This window comes from Anarhichas minor, unplaced genomic scaffold (assembly GCF_050575085.1).
Source record: "Anarhichas minor isolate MPS153535 unplaced genomic scaffold, ASM5057508v1 ptg000115l, whole genome shotgun sequence".
In the NCBI taxonomy this organism is placed as follows: Eukaryota; Metazoa; Chordata; class Actinopteri; order Perciformes; family Anarhichadidae; genus Anarhichas; species Anarhichas minor.
In genome coordinates this window covers 50,557-67,000 of record NW_027466561.1, presented here as the reverse complement: position 1 = coordinate 67,000, position 16,444 = coordinate 50,557, and the positions used below count along the sequence as shown (strand labels likewise).

Below are 16,444 nucleotides of genomic sequence, written 5' to 3'. Positions count from 1 at the left end.
TAGTGTCACAGTCAAATTGAAGGATTTTGTATTTCAGATTTTTATCCTTTGAGCTTTGCAGTGAGTTTCAGCTCATTGTTCATCTGTCCGGCCACAACTTTACTGCTGTGGTTCACTCTCAGCGCTCTCAGAGCATCATCTTCGGCTGCAGCAGGAGCTGTTTTCAGATAAATAGCTCTTGAAACCCACTGTACACTACCTGCTCAGCACCAAACAGCAGACAGACAGTTAGCCAAACATTTGGCTTCATTTTTCACTGTAAACATTTCTAGCAACATATCCAAGATGTAGAAGAAACATATTTACAGTACAAGTGAGTATCCACTAACTGGACTTTATAAGATTTAGTGCACGATAGTGGACTTCTGGTATTGCCTGACCTGGCATTGTAGTCTCTCTCTCTCTCTCTCTCTCTCTCTCTCTCTCTCAATATATATATATATATATACAGTATATATATCCTATCTTCCTGTAGTTTTAACACTGGTGAAAATCAACTAAGAACATTTAACCCAAGTACAGTACTTTCAGTACTATTTTGAGGCACTGTTTCCTTTTTAAGTTACTTCGTACATCCAACTCCACTACATCTCAGAGGGGAATACTATACTTCATACACCAGCACACTTATCTGACAGCTGAAGTTAGTTACTTTTCAGAGTAAGATTTTACATTAAAATATTTGATAAACTCATAAAATGTAATGTTCAATATTAAAACAGTGGTTTCCAGCCTGTTAGGCTTGTGTCCCTCTTACACAACCGTTCCTCCCTTTAATGTTGCAGTTGTCAGTATTTAGTTCAACCGTAGAGGCATTTCTCTTCAAACATGTTGTTTAACAGTTTGAGGCTCAAAAAGGTAAATTATACATAATTTTACCCACACGATCTTGTGTCGACAATTTTCATAAGAACGAATAAAATAAATATATAATTAAGTAGGGAGATTCATCATGGGAGGAGTTTGAGAACAAGAAATCAACTTGGGGTCGGTCAACTTTTGACAACAAAGGACTCCTCCTCCCGCTTGAAACCTGCAGCACCCACATCGATCTACATCTATTGCCTACACGCTACAGGTAACCGTTGGAATTAATATTATGATGTTAAGGAAATCAAACACCGCGGGTGATTCTTATTGACATTTTCTCTTTTAATCTCTTATTGACCGTTTGAAAGCCGGAACATCTCCTCCGTGAATAACAAACAAAAGGCTGTAAAGTTACACGCTAGAATTTAATGAATGAAGTGCCCTTATCCCGACTTGATGAAAAGTTGGTACTCTTGGGGACAAACAACATATTGCCAGATATCTAACGCTACATGGGAGATTGCGTAAACGTAACGTATGCTGACGGCGACGCACCCTGCATTCGAGTATTTAAACAGGCCTGGTGCTGCAGTGGTTTATTCACAGAACCGGGTGGGTTAGGTAAAGTTGGAAAGATATTCAAAGATTTGGACTTCCCGGTTCAATAAATCGAAACGTTGCTAAAATACAAACGATACCTCTCTGTAACCGTAGTGAGGTAGACAACAAGCTACAACCTTAATTTAATTATAACGGTCCGTCTTTCGGGCTCCTCCGAGCTGGACAAACGGCATTGGTCTCAATGAGCGGCCGGATGCGAGACGAGTGCGCAGGGACCGTCTACAAAGTGCAATGCGGAAAATACATACTACAACAATATTCAATAGCTTCACAGTCATGCAATGTAATGTAACCAAAATCACTTATTTCACCAATTGGCTTCTCCTTGTTGTACTACCATTGTTACTTTGATAAAAAAAATGCTTTTGATTAATTATGGTGAATTTTTATTGGGAAATATTTTCAATAAATTCACTCTTATAGTGTAGTGTGACCAAAATCACTTCATACAACAATGGGCTCCTCCTTGTTGTACTACAACTGTTGTTTTGATACAAATGTGTTTTTAATACATTTGAGTGAATTATTATTGGAAATAATATTCAATAACTTTGAATCTTTGCTATTTCCTTGAGTCTGATAATAGAAGTTTCATAACTTCTTTTCCTTCAGTGAAATGTAACTCTCCCAAGTTGCAGTGGTTGATTTAAAACATGATTATTTGTTTACCTTCCAGTTGCCGTTCGTGGTCATGGATGATTTTGTTCGTAATAAATTAACTGAATGGAAGCTCAGCCAGTTGATACCAATATTTGAAGGTAAAGTATTACCATGCCTCTTTTTTTGGGCACATATTTTATACAGTGTTTATATGACCTAACAATACTGAAACGTATAAGCATCTACAGAACTAAAATAACTATGAAAAATGCTGCAATGTTGTTCTTCAGTACAATGCTGACATATTCTTGACAGACATCGTTTTAGGAAAATGGGATTGATCAGTTCTGACTAATCCTGGCAATTCTTCTTGTTAATTCCAGAACATGAAATTGACACAGAAAGTCTTTACCTTCTGAATGATCAACAAATCACAGAGTTGATCCCAAAAATGGGACCAAGGTCAAAATTAGAGGAGAGACTCAAGATGTTAAAGGTAACGTTCTGTACTGTGAACACAATATACACAAATACTGTATTTATAATTTATAGGAGCACAGACTTCTGTTTTCTTGACACATAATTGATAATAATATCTCATTAACAATAATAGCATGTGCTAGAATTTTAGGATTTATTTACTATTGTGGATTTGCAACTATTGTCATTCGTCACTAGAAGGAACAAAACACAGCAAATCCAGAAACAGTTGATTCATCTGCTGAAGTAAGTTGAATAAAGTTTCAAGCACTCAGGTATCATAAGGAATTTATTATAATTATATAGATCATATTTTCAATGTATGCTCAAACTTGTACTTGGCCACTTAGTATTGATTTAAGACACAAATGTTCATGTTCACCCTCAGGGTCGTCCATCCACCAGTGACACAAGTGATAAAGGTGAGACACACTTTATCTTATTGGTTACATGTAGTGTTCATTGAAGTTTTTTAAGGTGGTAATATCTTACTTTGACTAAGAAACTATATCGAGAACATGTTTAAATATTGTGAGAGACAGATGCAACAAACTTTTGTTTTTGCTTTTTTTTTCTAACAAAAAATATCCAAAAAGTAAAGAGAAAGTCAGATCTTCAGGGCGAGTCCAGCCAATGTCAACCACCAACTAAAAAACAAAGACTTGCAGACAAACCAGGATCAGACTCAGGTATTTATAATACTTTACAAATAATGGCAACCTACAACTTACTATAGGGTTAACGTTTTAATGTAATAACATTTTTACTTGGCTTACTTACATAGCAAATGTGTGTTTCTATATCTTGGCCACAGAAAATACTCTCATTTGCTGCCGTATGGCAGAGAAAGTTCCCTCATGCTCTCCTCATTGTGCATTACCGCTTACTTGATTCACTGGTTCATGGTTCCTGCTGAACAGTTCTTTACTTTCACTCTGACAGAAGAAATCATACTGTCTGATGTGAAAAACATCATGAGATGTGTCAGTCAGAAAATACCTCACGAAGACAACAAGCTCAACAAGTTCCTGATGTAAGTTTAAAGTTTATTAAAATTTCCATATTAATATGTTATACGGGCCTGGTTCCACTGCTGACCAGAGGCCAGTTTCACTAAGAGATTTAAGACTGATAGTGTTGAGCCAGACATCCAGTGAATTTGGTGGTCACAGATCAAGGTCACTGTGACCTCACAAAACACGTTTTTGATCATAACTGAAGAATTCAGCCAATTTCACACAAATGTCTAATAGGATAAAATGATGAAGTGATGACATTTTGGAAAGACATGGATGTAAACTGCAACTTGACTGTTTGTCTAAGGCAGGGGTCGGCAACCTGCGGCTCCGGAGCCGCATGCGGCTCTTCAGCCCCTCTGTTGCGGCTCCCTGACTCTACATCCACACTAATACGTTTCAAAACGATCTCCGTCCACACGGCGTTTCAGCATCGTTTTCTAGATGATCTCCATCCAGACATAAACGCCTGAAATCGAATAACACGTGACTATTCACGTACAGTGGGCATGCGGGTGGGTGCCGGTGTAAACAGGAAGTGGATTGGTTGCTCAAAGCCGCTAACGTGACTTCAGACGGCCGCTCCGTAGGTCTGATAACGCCGCTGGACACGCTGCTCGCTAATCGCTAATCGCTCCAATAACAGCTGCTTCCTCCGCAAACATGCAGACTTTAACTGGACAACAGCTGCTAGTAAAGACAACAAGGTCAGTAATACCTGACCGTAAATAAAAATGTTTTAATATTTTGTCAACTAAAATGTGCGTCACATCCTATTACACCTGTCAAGAGCCTTTCCCTGCAGGTGGCTAATCATGATTTGCAGACCCCCGCCCTCGGTAAACTATCAATGGCTAAATCCCAAAAAAGAAAAGTCACGGAGGAAAATAGAGAGTTTAATTCTGCGTGGACGTATTCATTTGCTTTCACTGCCAACGATGCTGGCTTACCTGTATGCTTGATATGTGCAAAAAATGTAATGTTGAAAGACACTTCCAGAACAAACACACAGCATTTGCTGAAAAGTGTCACGCTGGAGATGAGCGACAAAGAGCGATTTCTCAACTGCTGCAGCAAACTCTCCTCTTCATAAGAGTTTTATATTGTTCTAACAAGTGAAATAGCAACACAATGTCAAGAATTGCCTTTATTCTTGTTCTATATTTTCATAAATACAACAAACTATAGTATTTGTATAAATAATATAACTATATATACAACTTAAGCTGTGATATCAAATAGCTTTTGCGGCTCCAGACAAATTTTATTTGGTGGAAAATTGAGCAAAATGTCTCTTTGAATAGTAAAGGTTGCCAACCCCTGGTCTAAGGGATACAGTCGTGAGGTGAACATTTTAGTTAATTTACAACAAATTACTTCTACTGAAGATGGATCTCTTTCTGATTTTAACACATTCTTTCAGTGTTTTTATGTTTTTAAAACCAGTGAATTAACCCACACATAAACTCTTGTACAACAGGAAAAAAATCAGTGATTTGGAGACAGACAAGAGGGAGGTGGTCGGTGTCTTTGGCAAAACCGGGGCTGGAAAGAGCTATTTGATAAATGCTGTCATTGGAGTGAAGGATCTCCTGCCCTCTGGAAACTTCCGAGCATGTACCTCAGTCATGATTAAAGTGGAGGCTAACATGGAGGACTCATATGAGGCAAACATTGAGTTCATTACAAAAGAGGTAAAATGAGTTGAATATGTTTGTTTACTTGAAGCTATTTATAAAGGTATGCCATGTAATTTAACCAAGTTAAAGGTATTTTTTTAAATTCTATTTAGGAGTGGAAAGATGAGATGTGTTTCTCTAAAAATTTCCCTGGGAATAATGTGGATCAGGAAAGTAATCAGAAAGATGACGATGATCGTCCGGACATAGTTGAAAAGCTGTCAGCGCTGTATGGAGAAGACTGGAAAAAGAAATCTCCTGATGACCTCATAGATTGCAAATATTTCGAAGAGATCCCAGAAATTCTCTTTTCCAAGAGGAAGATTTTGACAGTCAAAACAGTAAGTAAGAGTAAAAATCTTGTATCACTTCATAAGAAGCCTTCTTGTCTGTCTGACAGAGGGAAATGTTATTGAGGTTTATGTAATATGCATGCTGCCTAGCCATTCCAGGTTGGTTTAGTTCAACGAATGTAAAAGTAAAATCAGTATGTGAAACTTTCTACTTTAAAACAGAGTGGCCTTGATGCACCTGTCCTCGATAACTACAAACCCATAGAAAATGTCCTCTTTATAGAAAAATCATAAAGAAGTTTGTATACCAGTAACTAAATATATTTATAGAACTGTTTTAACATCCAATCAGGATTTTTCCTCCGTCTTTGTGCCCAAACATTTTACATTAAGATTAAATGACATCTTGTATTATTAAATCTCAACACTGCTTTTGTTCACACTTTAGTTCAGCTGGTAATAGTAATAGTAATTATTTTATCTCAATCAGCAACCCAACTTCCCAGCAGGTTAGCATGACTTTTGGAGAACCAGTAACTAAACAGTGGGTGACTGTGGCCCAAGTGGATAGCGGGGCTGTCCTTCAATCAGATGATCAACGGTTCGAACTCCATCGCATGTCGATGTGTCCTTGAGCAAGACACTTAACCCCAAAATTACTCCTGTAGCTGTGCCTACGGTGTAGAAATGTGATAGAATCTGAATTGTAAGTTGCTTTGGATGAAAGCGTCTGCTAAATGATTGTAATGTAATTTAAACACAAGGATCAGTACTTGACCCCCGTCTATTTATGATCCCTTTTTATCTCTTTCACTGGTAGGCCGTGGTACCATCGACTCACTTTGTCACTGCATTGAAAAAATCAATGGCTTGAAATTGTTCTCTTGTTAAATACAGACAGAACTGAGGTGATTGTCTTTGGTGCCATTAATGAAAGATATAGAATTATTGCACATCTTGAATCTTTATCTGATTGATTTTAATATATATTTTTAGGACCACATTATGTTTCTTACATGCTCTATCCATATGAACCTTCATGTACACGTAATCATCAGACCGGGGTCTGCTGACTGTCAAAGGTCAACATGAAACACAGGGAAGCTGCATTATGCTACGATGATAAACATACTTGCTATGACCTAGATAATCTTAGGCACTGTCAAAATCTGATCGTCATCAATTTAAAACCTAATTGTCACCCAAAATTGCTCTTTTGTGTCCACTTCCGGTTTAGTATTTCATATTTATTGATCCAAATTTAGCTTTTTGCTTTTGTTGTTTCAATGATGGGGTAACTTAATTGCTCTTCTTTTATATATTTTCCTGTTTTAATTATTTTGTGCAATTTGTAAAGCAGTTTGAAGTTGGAGTCTGTGCATATGAATGAAATATTCTTACGTTGCATTAATCTCATTTTATTATTTATTGCAGGCTGAAGAGCTATCTGCAGAATTAGTCAGATACACAAGAAGTAACCTAAAAGATGGAGAAGGTAAAGACATAAAGAGGTGGTATTGGCCACTAGTGAAGTGTGTGACTATCAAGGTGCCAAATAATGATCTTCTGAAGCACGTCACACTTGTGGATCTTCCTGGAAATGGGGATCGTAACAAGAGCAGGAACGAGATGTGGAAAAAGGTAATTCATCACATGCAATGCTGTTTAGTGTATTACTGTGTTATTTGCAAACTGTGACATCATGTTATTACAAAGTACTGATGACCATCATAATTAACTTGCTGTCATGTCCCTTCAGCTCGTTGGAAGTTGTTCCACTGTGTGGATCGTAACTGAAATGAATCGAGCTGCATCAGAGCGAGAAGCCTGGGAGATCCTGGAAAGTGCCTCTAGCTTCATGGGAAATGCTGGCCAGTGTCAGCACATTCACTTTATCTGCACCAAGTCTGATGTTACAAAACCAAAAGATCAGTAAGTGATTTAAGATGCCAAAAGTACATATACATATATATTAAAGGAACTGTGAGGACTTTTGAAGTGTTTATGAAACAGTGTCAATAATAATACTGATGTCTCTATATGACCTACATGAGAAAACAAGACCACCAGCGAGTAGATTGTCTATTTCTATAGAGTCATTCTTAATGCTTGTCATCGGTTTTATCAGTTCTTTCAAAGAAATTCCTTTAGAAATCAATAACTGCTCACACACTCAACACAACTAACTAAACTGAAATAGTAGTCTGTAACTTTGTCTCTATGGTTATAAATGACAGTTCTTTCCAGAAAACTTCCTATTAGATCACGGACCTGTAAAATAAAGTGATGCACGTTTCAGTATAAATGGTGGATTCGATAGTTACAGGTTCAAAGGAGATCATTTAGACTTTTATTGTGGATGCAAAAAAATAATTTGAGGTTTCAGTTCTCCAAATACTGTTTGAGGTGCAAAATAATGCAAATATTTTCATTTAGTTCAGCAGCTGGTGCTCGTGCTTTGATATTGAAAACAAACGATCAAGCCAAGAAAGAAGTGAGAGAAGAATTCAGCAAACTAAAGAAGGTTAAGGTGAGTTTTATAGACAGAAAGTATAACATAAAGATTGTCTACAACTCTAAGCATTCCTTAAAACCAAAACTTTTTCTTTTCAGAAACATTTCAGTGATCAAAGTCTCAAAGTGTTCACAGTGAGCTCCCACGAGTTTCTACAAAAAACCTATCTAGATCCAGACGACACTGGTAGGTGAAGTCTTCATATATGAGCACATTTAGATTTACTTTACTTTAATAAAACAAACAAGAATGACTAATTGGATTATGGCAATAAAATGTAAGTATGTTTTGTAACTATTTAAGATGCAAACTACATTTATTTTACAGAAATACCCAAACTTCAGAAAACTCTGCAGGATCTCAATGACTGTCACTCAGAGACGTTAAACTATGTGTCTGGAGCTCATGGGATTCTCTCTCTGATTCAAGGGGCCAGCCGTAGAGGAGGGGTAAGATCAAGAAATGTAATCTCTTTCTTTGTCTTCAATCATCCATGTGAAAATATGGTAAAGTCAAAGACAGACTACGTACATGTTATGCAGTGGTGTATAGTAACGAAGTAGAAATACTTCGTTACTGTACTTAAGTCGTTTTTTTGGATATCTGTACTTTACTTTACTACTTATATTTCTGATGACTTCTACTTTTACTTCACTACATTTTGCAAAGAAAACGGATACTTTTACTCCGATACATTTCCCCTGAAACCTTAGTTACTCGCTACAAAATCAAATCTATCTTTAGAAAAAAAATGAATCATGAGACGAACGTCGGGGACTGTGGTGGAACACAGACTGCAAGCAAGCAGCTTTGGCGAATCACGTGGACCTAGATGCGAGTTAAATCATTGGTTAATCACGTTAATGTGCAATTGTAAACAAGTGCTCTCAAAGCCGCGGTTTTTTGATTCCCAGTGATGCCCAGGATGCTAGCTAGCGAGCGACTAGCTACATGAGTAGACGATAACTGATTTCATGATGGAAGCACCTGCTACTCCCGCAACAAACGGCAGTGGTGACGAAGACCAACACCCGTGGCCATATTTGCGAGGAATGTTTTCTTATGTTGGAGTGAAAGATTCTTCGTACCGGATGAAGTGCCCCTCTTATGCTTACCGAAAGCTACCGAAATATTGGCATTCAAAAACTCCCCATCCAACCTCAGGAAACACATTGAGGTAAATTAAGATGAATCCCATGAGCCGCAACGTTAATGTTTAGTTATCATAATTAGCATAGACCTGTTAAGATATCTAGCAGTGTTTCCCACAGGATTGGAGTATATCTTTGGCGGGGGGGGGGTTTGATCTTCTAATTTAGCTATATATAGTGTATGTTAGGCTAAAGTTCCCTAGCTATCGTAAATCAAATGAGACAATTAGTGTAGTAGACAGATCGCTAGCGAGTTAGTGAGCTGAGGAAGTGTTGACAGTTGTGAGATTTTGTTGATTTGAGTCAACAGCTATAATCATTGCAGCGCTTTAAGTTAGCTAACGTTAGCGTTAACGTTAGCTAGCTAGCTAGCGTTAGCGTTAACTCTAACGTTAGCTAACTTAATTAGCTAGCGTTGGCGTTAACATTAAGTTAGCTACCGTTAAATTAGCTAGCGTTAACGTTAGCCACTACACCATAGGATTGACCGGAGCCGCGAGAGCGCAGCATTACGATTTGAACCGAGTCGGAGTTGGAGATGCATGCAAGTGGGGCTAGCTAAAGTTGTTATGCTTACAAAATGTCTTTCTCTCACTGTTTCAGAGAAAGCATGTACACCACCTTAAAAAATATGGAGAGCTGACATCAACAAAGAGAAAAAGGGCTCCTGAGACTCCCTCCACCAGCAAGCAGACCACATTAGTGAACACCTTGACTGTGTCTCAGAGGTCCATTGACAAAGCTGTCGTGAAGTATGTGGTTCAAGGGCTCCAGCCATTCTGTGTTGTTGAACAAGAACCATTTAGAGATTTTGTGAAGCAACTGCAGCCTAATGCAAAAATTATGACACGGCTGACCCTGCGCTCCATGATTGATGACGCCTCAAAGGGAATGAAGAAGGCGGTGACTGAGGCCATGAGGGGAGTTGACCATATCGCCACCACCACTGACTGCTGGTCTGTCAGAAGGCGGAGCTTCATTGGTGTTACTGCCCATTGGATTGACCCTGACAGTCTCAAAAGATGCTCAGCAGCCCTAGCCTGTAAACAACTGAGAGGTTCGCACACATTTGATGTGTTGGCAAACGCCCTGAATGACATCCATTCCGAGTTCGAAATTCGTGGGAAGATTCAGAGAACAACAACAGACAACGGCTCTAACTTCATAAAAGCTTTCCAAGTTTTTGGTGAAGATGAGAACAACAATGCAGTCGGAAGTGATGGTGATGCATCTCAACCAGGAGAGGATCAAGAGGATCAAGAGGGGGGTGAAGAAGTGGAGTTCGTTGATGTGTCAGCGCTTCTGAATGAAGATGATGGTTTGGAGTTCCAGCTCCCGAAGCACCAGCGCTGTGCTTGTCACCTACTCAACCTAATAGCTACGGTTGATGCCCAGAAAGCAACATCCACTGAGGCATACAAGAAAGTGTACCGTTCAACATTTGGCAAGTGTAATGCACTTTGGAACAAATGTGGAAGATCAACACTTGCAGCCGAAACTGTTGAAGATGCTTGCTCCCTCCAACTGCTGCGCCCGAATGCTACCAGGTGGAACTCCTTGTTCCTGGCAGTGGAAAGACTGCTGAGGATAATCAAAGACAAGGGAGAGGGGACCATCAGAGTCCTCTGCACAGACCTAAAGGTTCCGATGTAAGTAAGAATTATGCATGTTTTATTATTTCATCATAATTGAACATAATATCTTGAATATCTCTAGAACTGTGGATATGTTTCCCCACCCTTTCTTGGGCACTAATAACTGTTTCACATTGTATCCCAACTTCCACTTATCATTGATCCATTTTAGTTAATTACTCATCCAGCAATTTTTTTTTGAATCTCATGAAATGGTTATATAGTGTTATAAAACGGTGTTGTTGTTTTTGTTTTCATCACAGGTTCAATCCAGCTGAACTCGCATTCCTCACAGAGTATGCCGCTGTCATGAGCCCAGTCGCCCAGGCAACCAACATCTTGCAAGCAGAGGCAAATGCCCACATGGGGTGGCTACTTCCAACAATCAACCTGCTGACCGCCAAACTTGACAGAGTCAAGTTGCCATTGAAGTACTGCAAGCCTTTGGTGGATGCTCTACAGGTGGGAATAAAGAATCGTTTTGGCCACATGTCAGGAGACCCTGAGTTGATCGCAGCTGCGATTCTTCTTCCAAAATTCCGAACAACTTGGACAAAGGATGATGACACAATCAGAATGGGTAAGACAACATGGGGATAGTGAAAAATAAGTGTATGGGTGTACATTTTGACTCTTTGTAATATTGACAAATCAATTATGGATGCATGGACAGTGCATGAAACTAAATGTATAAACCTCAAATTAAAACAAACTATTTTGTACAAAACCTTAGGTTTGGGTCATGATATGTTAGAAAGTTGTATTAATCCTATCATTTATATTTTCACCCTCACTATATTTCAGGAATGGACTACATCAAGCAGCACATGGAAGAACCTTCCCTGCAGCTAGGTGATGCCACCAGGTCCAGTTCATCTGATGAAGATGACTTCTTCTCTGCCCTGCGGTCGTCTCAAGCACAAGACAGCACCAAACAACTGGATGGATACTTGGCCTGTTCAGCAGATCACATGCACTTGCTGAAATCCTTCCCAGCTGTGTGCAAGCTGTCTGTGTAGCTGAACACACCTCTACCTGCCTCAGCGGCCTGTGAAAGCCTATTTAGCATCGCAGGACTAGTCTTCAGCCCAAGAAGAGCGAGACTGAATTCTCGCAATTTTGAAAACCAACTTCTTTTGAAGATGAACAAGACATTTTTCAGTTTCCAGTAATGACTGGGTTGTTACTTTCGGTGCTGCTTTAGTATGGATCACAGCCAACCCTTATTTTCAACACAACTTCTTGTCCTTGTTCATGGTGCCACAGCACTTAAAAGAATAAACTTCATAATTCTCAAAATTCTGACCCTTTGCTTTTTTTATTAACAGCATTTACTTGTACTTTTACTTTCAATACTTAAGTACATTTAATATCAGAAAATTACTTTTGATACTTAAGTACAATAAATATCAGATACTTTAAGACTTTTACTCAAGTAGTATTCTAATAGGTGACTTTTTACTTTTACTGGAGTAGTTTTCCAGTAAGGTATCTTTACTTTTACTCAAGTATGGCTTTTGGGTACTTTATACACCACTGATGTTATGTCATCCATACATACAATTTTATCATCAGGTTAGTTGTTTTCCTGATTTTGTGTTGCTTCAGAGAGGCTGCATAATGACAGTAATTAAAGGATGGTCTAACTCAAAATCAACATTTTGTATGAATGTGAATTAATCAAGAAAACTCAGTCAAGTAGCAGAATGGTTTCATTGCTTTGAATACTGAATGTGTTGTTGTTGATTTCAGGATGACATGAAGACAGATATGTACAAAGTCCTTCAACAAAAGATGAGGAATGAACTTGATAAAGTCAGGAAACCAATGAAAACGACTTATCGGGCTTTTGAAAAGTGCCTCAGTGAGGGGGTTAAAAAATCGAAAAGTTCATGTGAAAACATCTTGGAGTCGGTGATAGATCCTGTACGTATTTGAATTATTACAACATCATTACAACGGATTTTGCACTTCATTTGAATGTCTTAAAAATGTTTCTGTTTTTTTTCAGGATACGTCAGGAAGTGGTTTCCACGGGACACTGAAGTGTATAGTAGAGCACGATGGCATCCACAAGACAACAAAGGGGGAAAAAATAAACCTCAATATGAAGTTATCTTCATGTCTGACTGAGAGCATTGATGAGGAATTCAAGAAGACCTTCCCGTAAGAAATTACTTAATAAAGACATAAAACCCTGAGCAGGCTAATTGTACAAACTATGGATAATGTCTAGAATTAACAGATTGTACATTATACAGTTATACAAGTTATGTGATTTAATGCATACATACAAATTACATTATTGAAATACAAACTTGTCAATGATGCGTTTATGAAACATTTTAACTTGTTAACATGTTTCAGAAATGAAGAAAAATGTGGACCTTTCAACGGAGTCCTCAATTCATTTTTACTTGACACGAAGATGATGAAAGAGAAGACAGAGTTCAAAGATGTCGAACTGCAACTGATATTTCTCAATACAGAGGTAAAAGAGGAGAATAGTACCGTTAGTCTTTATTAAGCTATTAGTCCAGATCAGAAAGGCTTCAGCAGACATGAAGACTAAACTTTTGAGAATAAATTAAATAGATGTTTTAGCTGTTAACATATATACACTGTTTATGAAGAAGTCTATCAATACAGTAAAAATCAAGGCAAGGCAAGGCAAATGTATTTGTATAGCACATTTCAACAACAAGGTAATTCATTCAGTACAAACTGGAGACGCCCTTTGAAAAATGAACTGCTGCTGCAAAGCTGATGACCCTGACCATATTCATGACAACGTACTGGAGATTCTGAGGTGGTCTGACATTAGTAGGAAAAATATATACGTATATGTGCACCCTCACCTGGTCCTACTCTGAAAATCTGATTATATATTTTACTCCTTTTTCAGGTAAAGTCTGGGTGGGGGGGGGGGGGGGGATTCATATTTGTATATTATTACCTTAATTTTATTTAAAATATGTGGATCTACGATTCATATTCTCTCTCTTAGGAAGAACAGATTAAGACAAAACTCAACAAAATCATCCGCGAACGTAAGAAAACGATCTACAGCAGTCTGACGACAACAATTGAGACAAACATGCAGAAATGCTATGACGGTACGATAAAGATCATCACATATAAAACCTGACACTGTAAAAATGCACATTATTCATCATAATTGTGCAGAATGTAATTATAACCAAATTGAATTAACTAAAGTTTTCTGTTTTATTGTAGAAGCAAAACAAATGAATGGAACGGGCATGCTGAATAATATGAGGGACACTATTAGGAAGCACGTTCTTGATCCAAAAAACGTCATGTTTCAGGAAGCTAAAGCTGATATGTTGAAACAGCTGAGGGACTTGATGGTTTGTAACATTTTATAATGCTTCGTACGATGAGGAAATAGTAAAACATGTTGTGCTGCTTATCTTTATCTACAATTCTAGGTCATCATATATATAATCAAGTGGAATATGCCTCTTGTTGAATGCTGCTTTTGCTACTAACACACTGCAGGCCCTTTCAAACACATTCAGCTATTGTTATAAGACACATTTTGTGTGTGAGTGATAAAGATTTTTATGCTAATTTAGAATGACATCCTGAAAGATCTGGAAAATACAATGCAGAAATCAATCGAGCTATCGCTCAAGACAGATGGTGTCTCAATCCCAGGTAAAGACAACGTTACAAAATAATAATATGATGACACTAAAATTACTCAAAATATTTGATAGAAATTAATAGGTCAACAAATTTCAAAAGTGAACTTGATGTTAACATTATGTTTTTGTTTTTTAGACGTTACATCGGAGCTTCTGAAGGTGAATAAACACTACAAAGAACTGCAGGGAAGCCCAGATCAAGAACCACTAATTTGGTAAAACTGTCGTTAAAATATCTACATAATGCCTCCAGATTGAGCTGCTCTGAAGAATGCTAACGATGCTTTTTATTACACTAGTGCTGATCCGCCCAGCCCGGCAGCTGCACAGCTGACAACCAACTGAAGAGCCCTGCATGCACGCTGGTTAGAGACGTGAGGCCTCTGGATTTGGTCTCAACCATTTTTGTCAACTCATCTTATCCAGGTTCTCTTTGAGTGTTGTTTTGATATGTACTTTGAATTAGCTTGTTGTGAAAGACATAGAAATTCTATATTTTCTATCTTTTGTAGGACATTTTTGCTTTTAAATGATTAATGATCAGATGCAGACAGAAAATGTGTGGGGGGTACAGGTCTTAGAGACCGGTCCACTATGATGTCCCAGATACATTTTGTTTTAATGATTTAACATTTTTTTCTTGATTTCTATACGTTTATAGTCCAATTTTAATTGACATTCCAATGATTTTATGGGTGTTTAACATAAATCCTGAACCTTGATCACAGTACGTACTGTATGTTTAATTTTCAAAGAATGATCTGACCGTCTTTCTATTGTTGAAGTGTCCACCAAGAATGTCCGAGACACACTACACCCTAGAAACCCATCTTTCTATTCTGCAATTAAAATAATTGATACACCAAATGATTAACACCTCTCTGCCTGAGGAGCGAGAGGCGAGACCCCAAAAAGCGTTAAGGCAGCATCCTGTGGTTTGAGCATCTGGCTGACACTTACACAATTTAGTCTTCTAGGCGTGTTGTAGATTCACACCTAAACTGGCATGTATGAAACATGACCCCTGTGACCTCGAGCCAGACAGGAGGTCCCATCTTAATGTGTTGTTTGTATTTCATACAAGTTGTTTATCCTCTATTGTCTTTCCATTGTCTATGATGAGTTACGATCTATTGTTTATTATCAAGCTAAGAGTTGTATTTTCAGATATCAATATACTCGTTACATGTAATCCCATATTGTTTAGGGATGGTTCAATGATTTTGATTTAATGTGTGACTTTCTATCATTTACCAAAATATAATCATACGTGCTTGTAGTGGTGACTGTTTGTTAAAACTAATGAAATAAGTGAACTTTTAGTGAACCCACTCTGACAGGATGATTGACAGTCACCAGGAGAGAAAGGCTGTAAACTCAGGAAACTAATCAGTTAGTTAGAGAGACATCCTGTTCAATGGGGCCTGTGTACTGGAACATCCTGCTTCAGGCCGTAAAGTTAGAGAAGCATAAGAAGTGCTTTATCTGTGTAACAGACACACCGATATATACATTTTATCCTTAAAGCGTAGAACATGGGAATATACAATAAGTAGTTCTTAATGTCTCAGAAGAAGAGGACATAGGTGCAGGCAGTCAGCTGCATGGATCACAAGTTCCCACTACACACCTTCCACAAAGGGGGGGTTGTTTACCCTAAAAAGTAGGTCTGTCAGAAGTGATAAGACTATTAGGACTGTTCCGTCCAATGATTTGAGAATGATCTGTTGTCTACCATATATGGACCTAGAGGTTGCAGGAAGCACCAAGGAGAAGCGTATATATAGGAGACAGCAAAGGATCGAGGCTTTTTGGCCTTTTTTGGATGACTTCTGGAGGGTTCATACTCTTGACATTTGACATTTTGTATTAACTTTTACATCGATTTTTTGGTATTCATTTTTGTTAATCTTTTTCTTTCCTTTCTGTAAAAAACAAATAAAACTGGTTTGTATTTTGTGCATTCCAACCAAA

The 16,444-nt window shown here is 38.1% G+C and overlaps 1 protein-coding gene across 3 annotated transcripts in view; it reads left to right on the top strand.

The window, feature by feature from the left end:
• LOC142940123 (nuclear GTPase SLIP-GC-like) overlaps window positions 1–16,444 on the top strand; it is a 20,215-nt gene extending 3,771 nt beyond the window's left edge. The window contains exons 1-22 of one of the 3 annotated variants that reach the window (XM_076083036.1): window positions 782–1,078; window positions 2,108–2,189; window positions 2,415–2,527; window positions 2,710–2,757; window positions 2,900–2,933; window positions 3,108–3,200; window positions 3,454–3,544; window positions 5,008–5,221; window positions 5,320–5,547; window positions 6,934–7,140; window positions 7,259–7,431; window positions 7,936–8,029; window positions 8,113–8,200; window positions 8,342–8,463; window positions 12,552–12,725; window positions 12,811–12,965; window positions 13,167–13,290; window positions 13,807–13,915; window positions 14,037–14,170; window positions 14,399–14,480; window positions 14,607–14,685; window positions 14,770–16,444. In XM_076083036.1, coding sequence (XP_075939151.1) covers window positions 2,123–2,189; window positions 2,415–2,527; window positions 2,710–2,757; window positions 2,900–2,933; window positions 3,108–3,200; window positions 3,454–3,544; window positions 5,008–5,221; window positions 5,320–5,547; window positions 6,934–7,140; window positions 7,259–7,431; window positions 7,936–8,029; window positions 8,113–8,200; window positions 8,342–8,463; window positions 12,552–12,725; window positions 12,811–12,965; window positions 13,167–13,290; window positions 13,807–13,915; window positions 14,037–14,170; window positions 14,399–14,480; window positions 14,607–14,685; window positions 14,770–14,815 — 2,475 coding nt within the window. In that variant the 5' untranslated portion in view covers window positions 782–1,078; window positions 2,108–2,122 and the 3' untranslated portion in view covers window positions 14,816–16,444. Of the gene's footprint in view, window positions 1–781; window positions 1,079–2,107; window positions 2,190–2,414; window positions 2,528–2,709; window positions 2,758–2,899; window positions 2,934–3,107; window positions 3,201–3,453; window positions 3,545–5,007; window positions 5,222–5,319; window positions 5,548–6,933; window positions 7,141–7,258; window positions 7,432–7,935; window positions 8,030–8,112; window positions 8,201–8,341; window positions 8,464–9,768; window positions 10,815–11,062; window positions 11,380–11,603; window positions 12,726–12,810; window positions 12,966–13,166; window positions 13,291–13,806; window positions 13,916–14,036; window positions 14,171–14,398; window positions 14,481–14,606; window positions 14,686–14,769 lie in introns of those variants that run through there. The other 2 variants (XM_076083033.1, XM_076083035.1) reach the window with 2 other exon arrangements.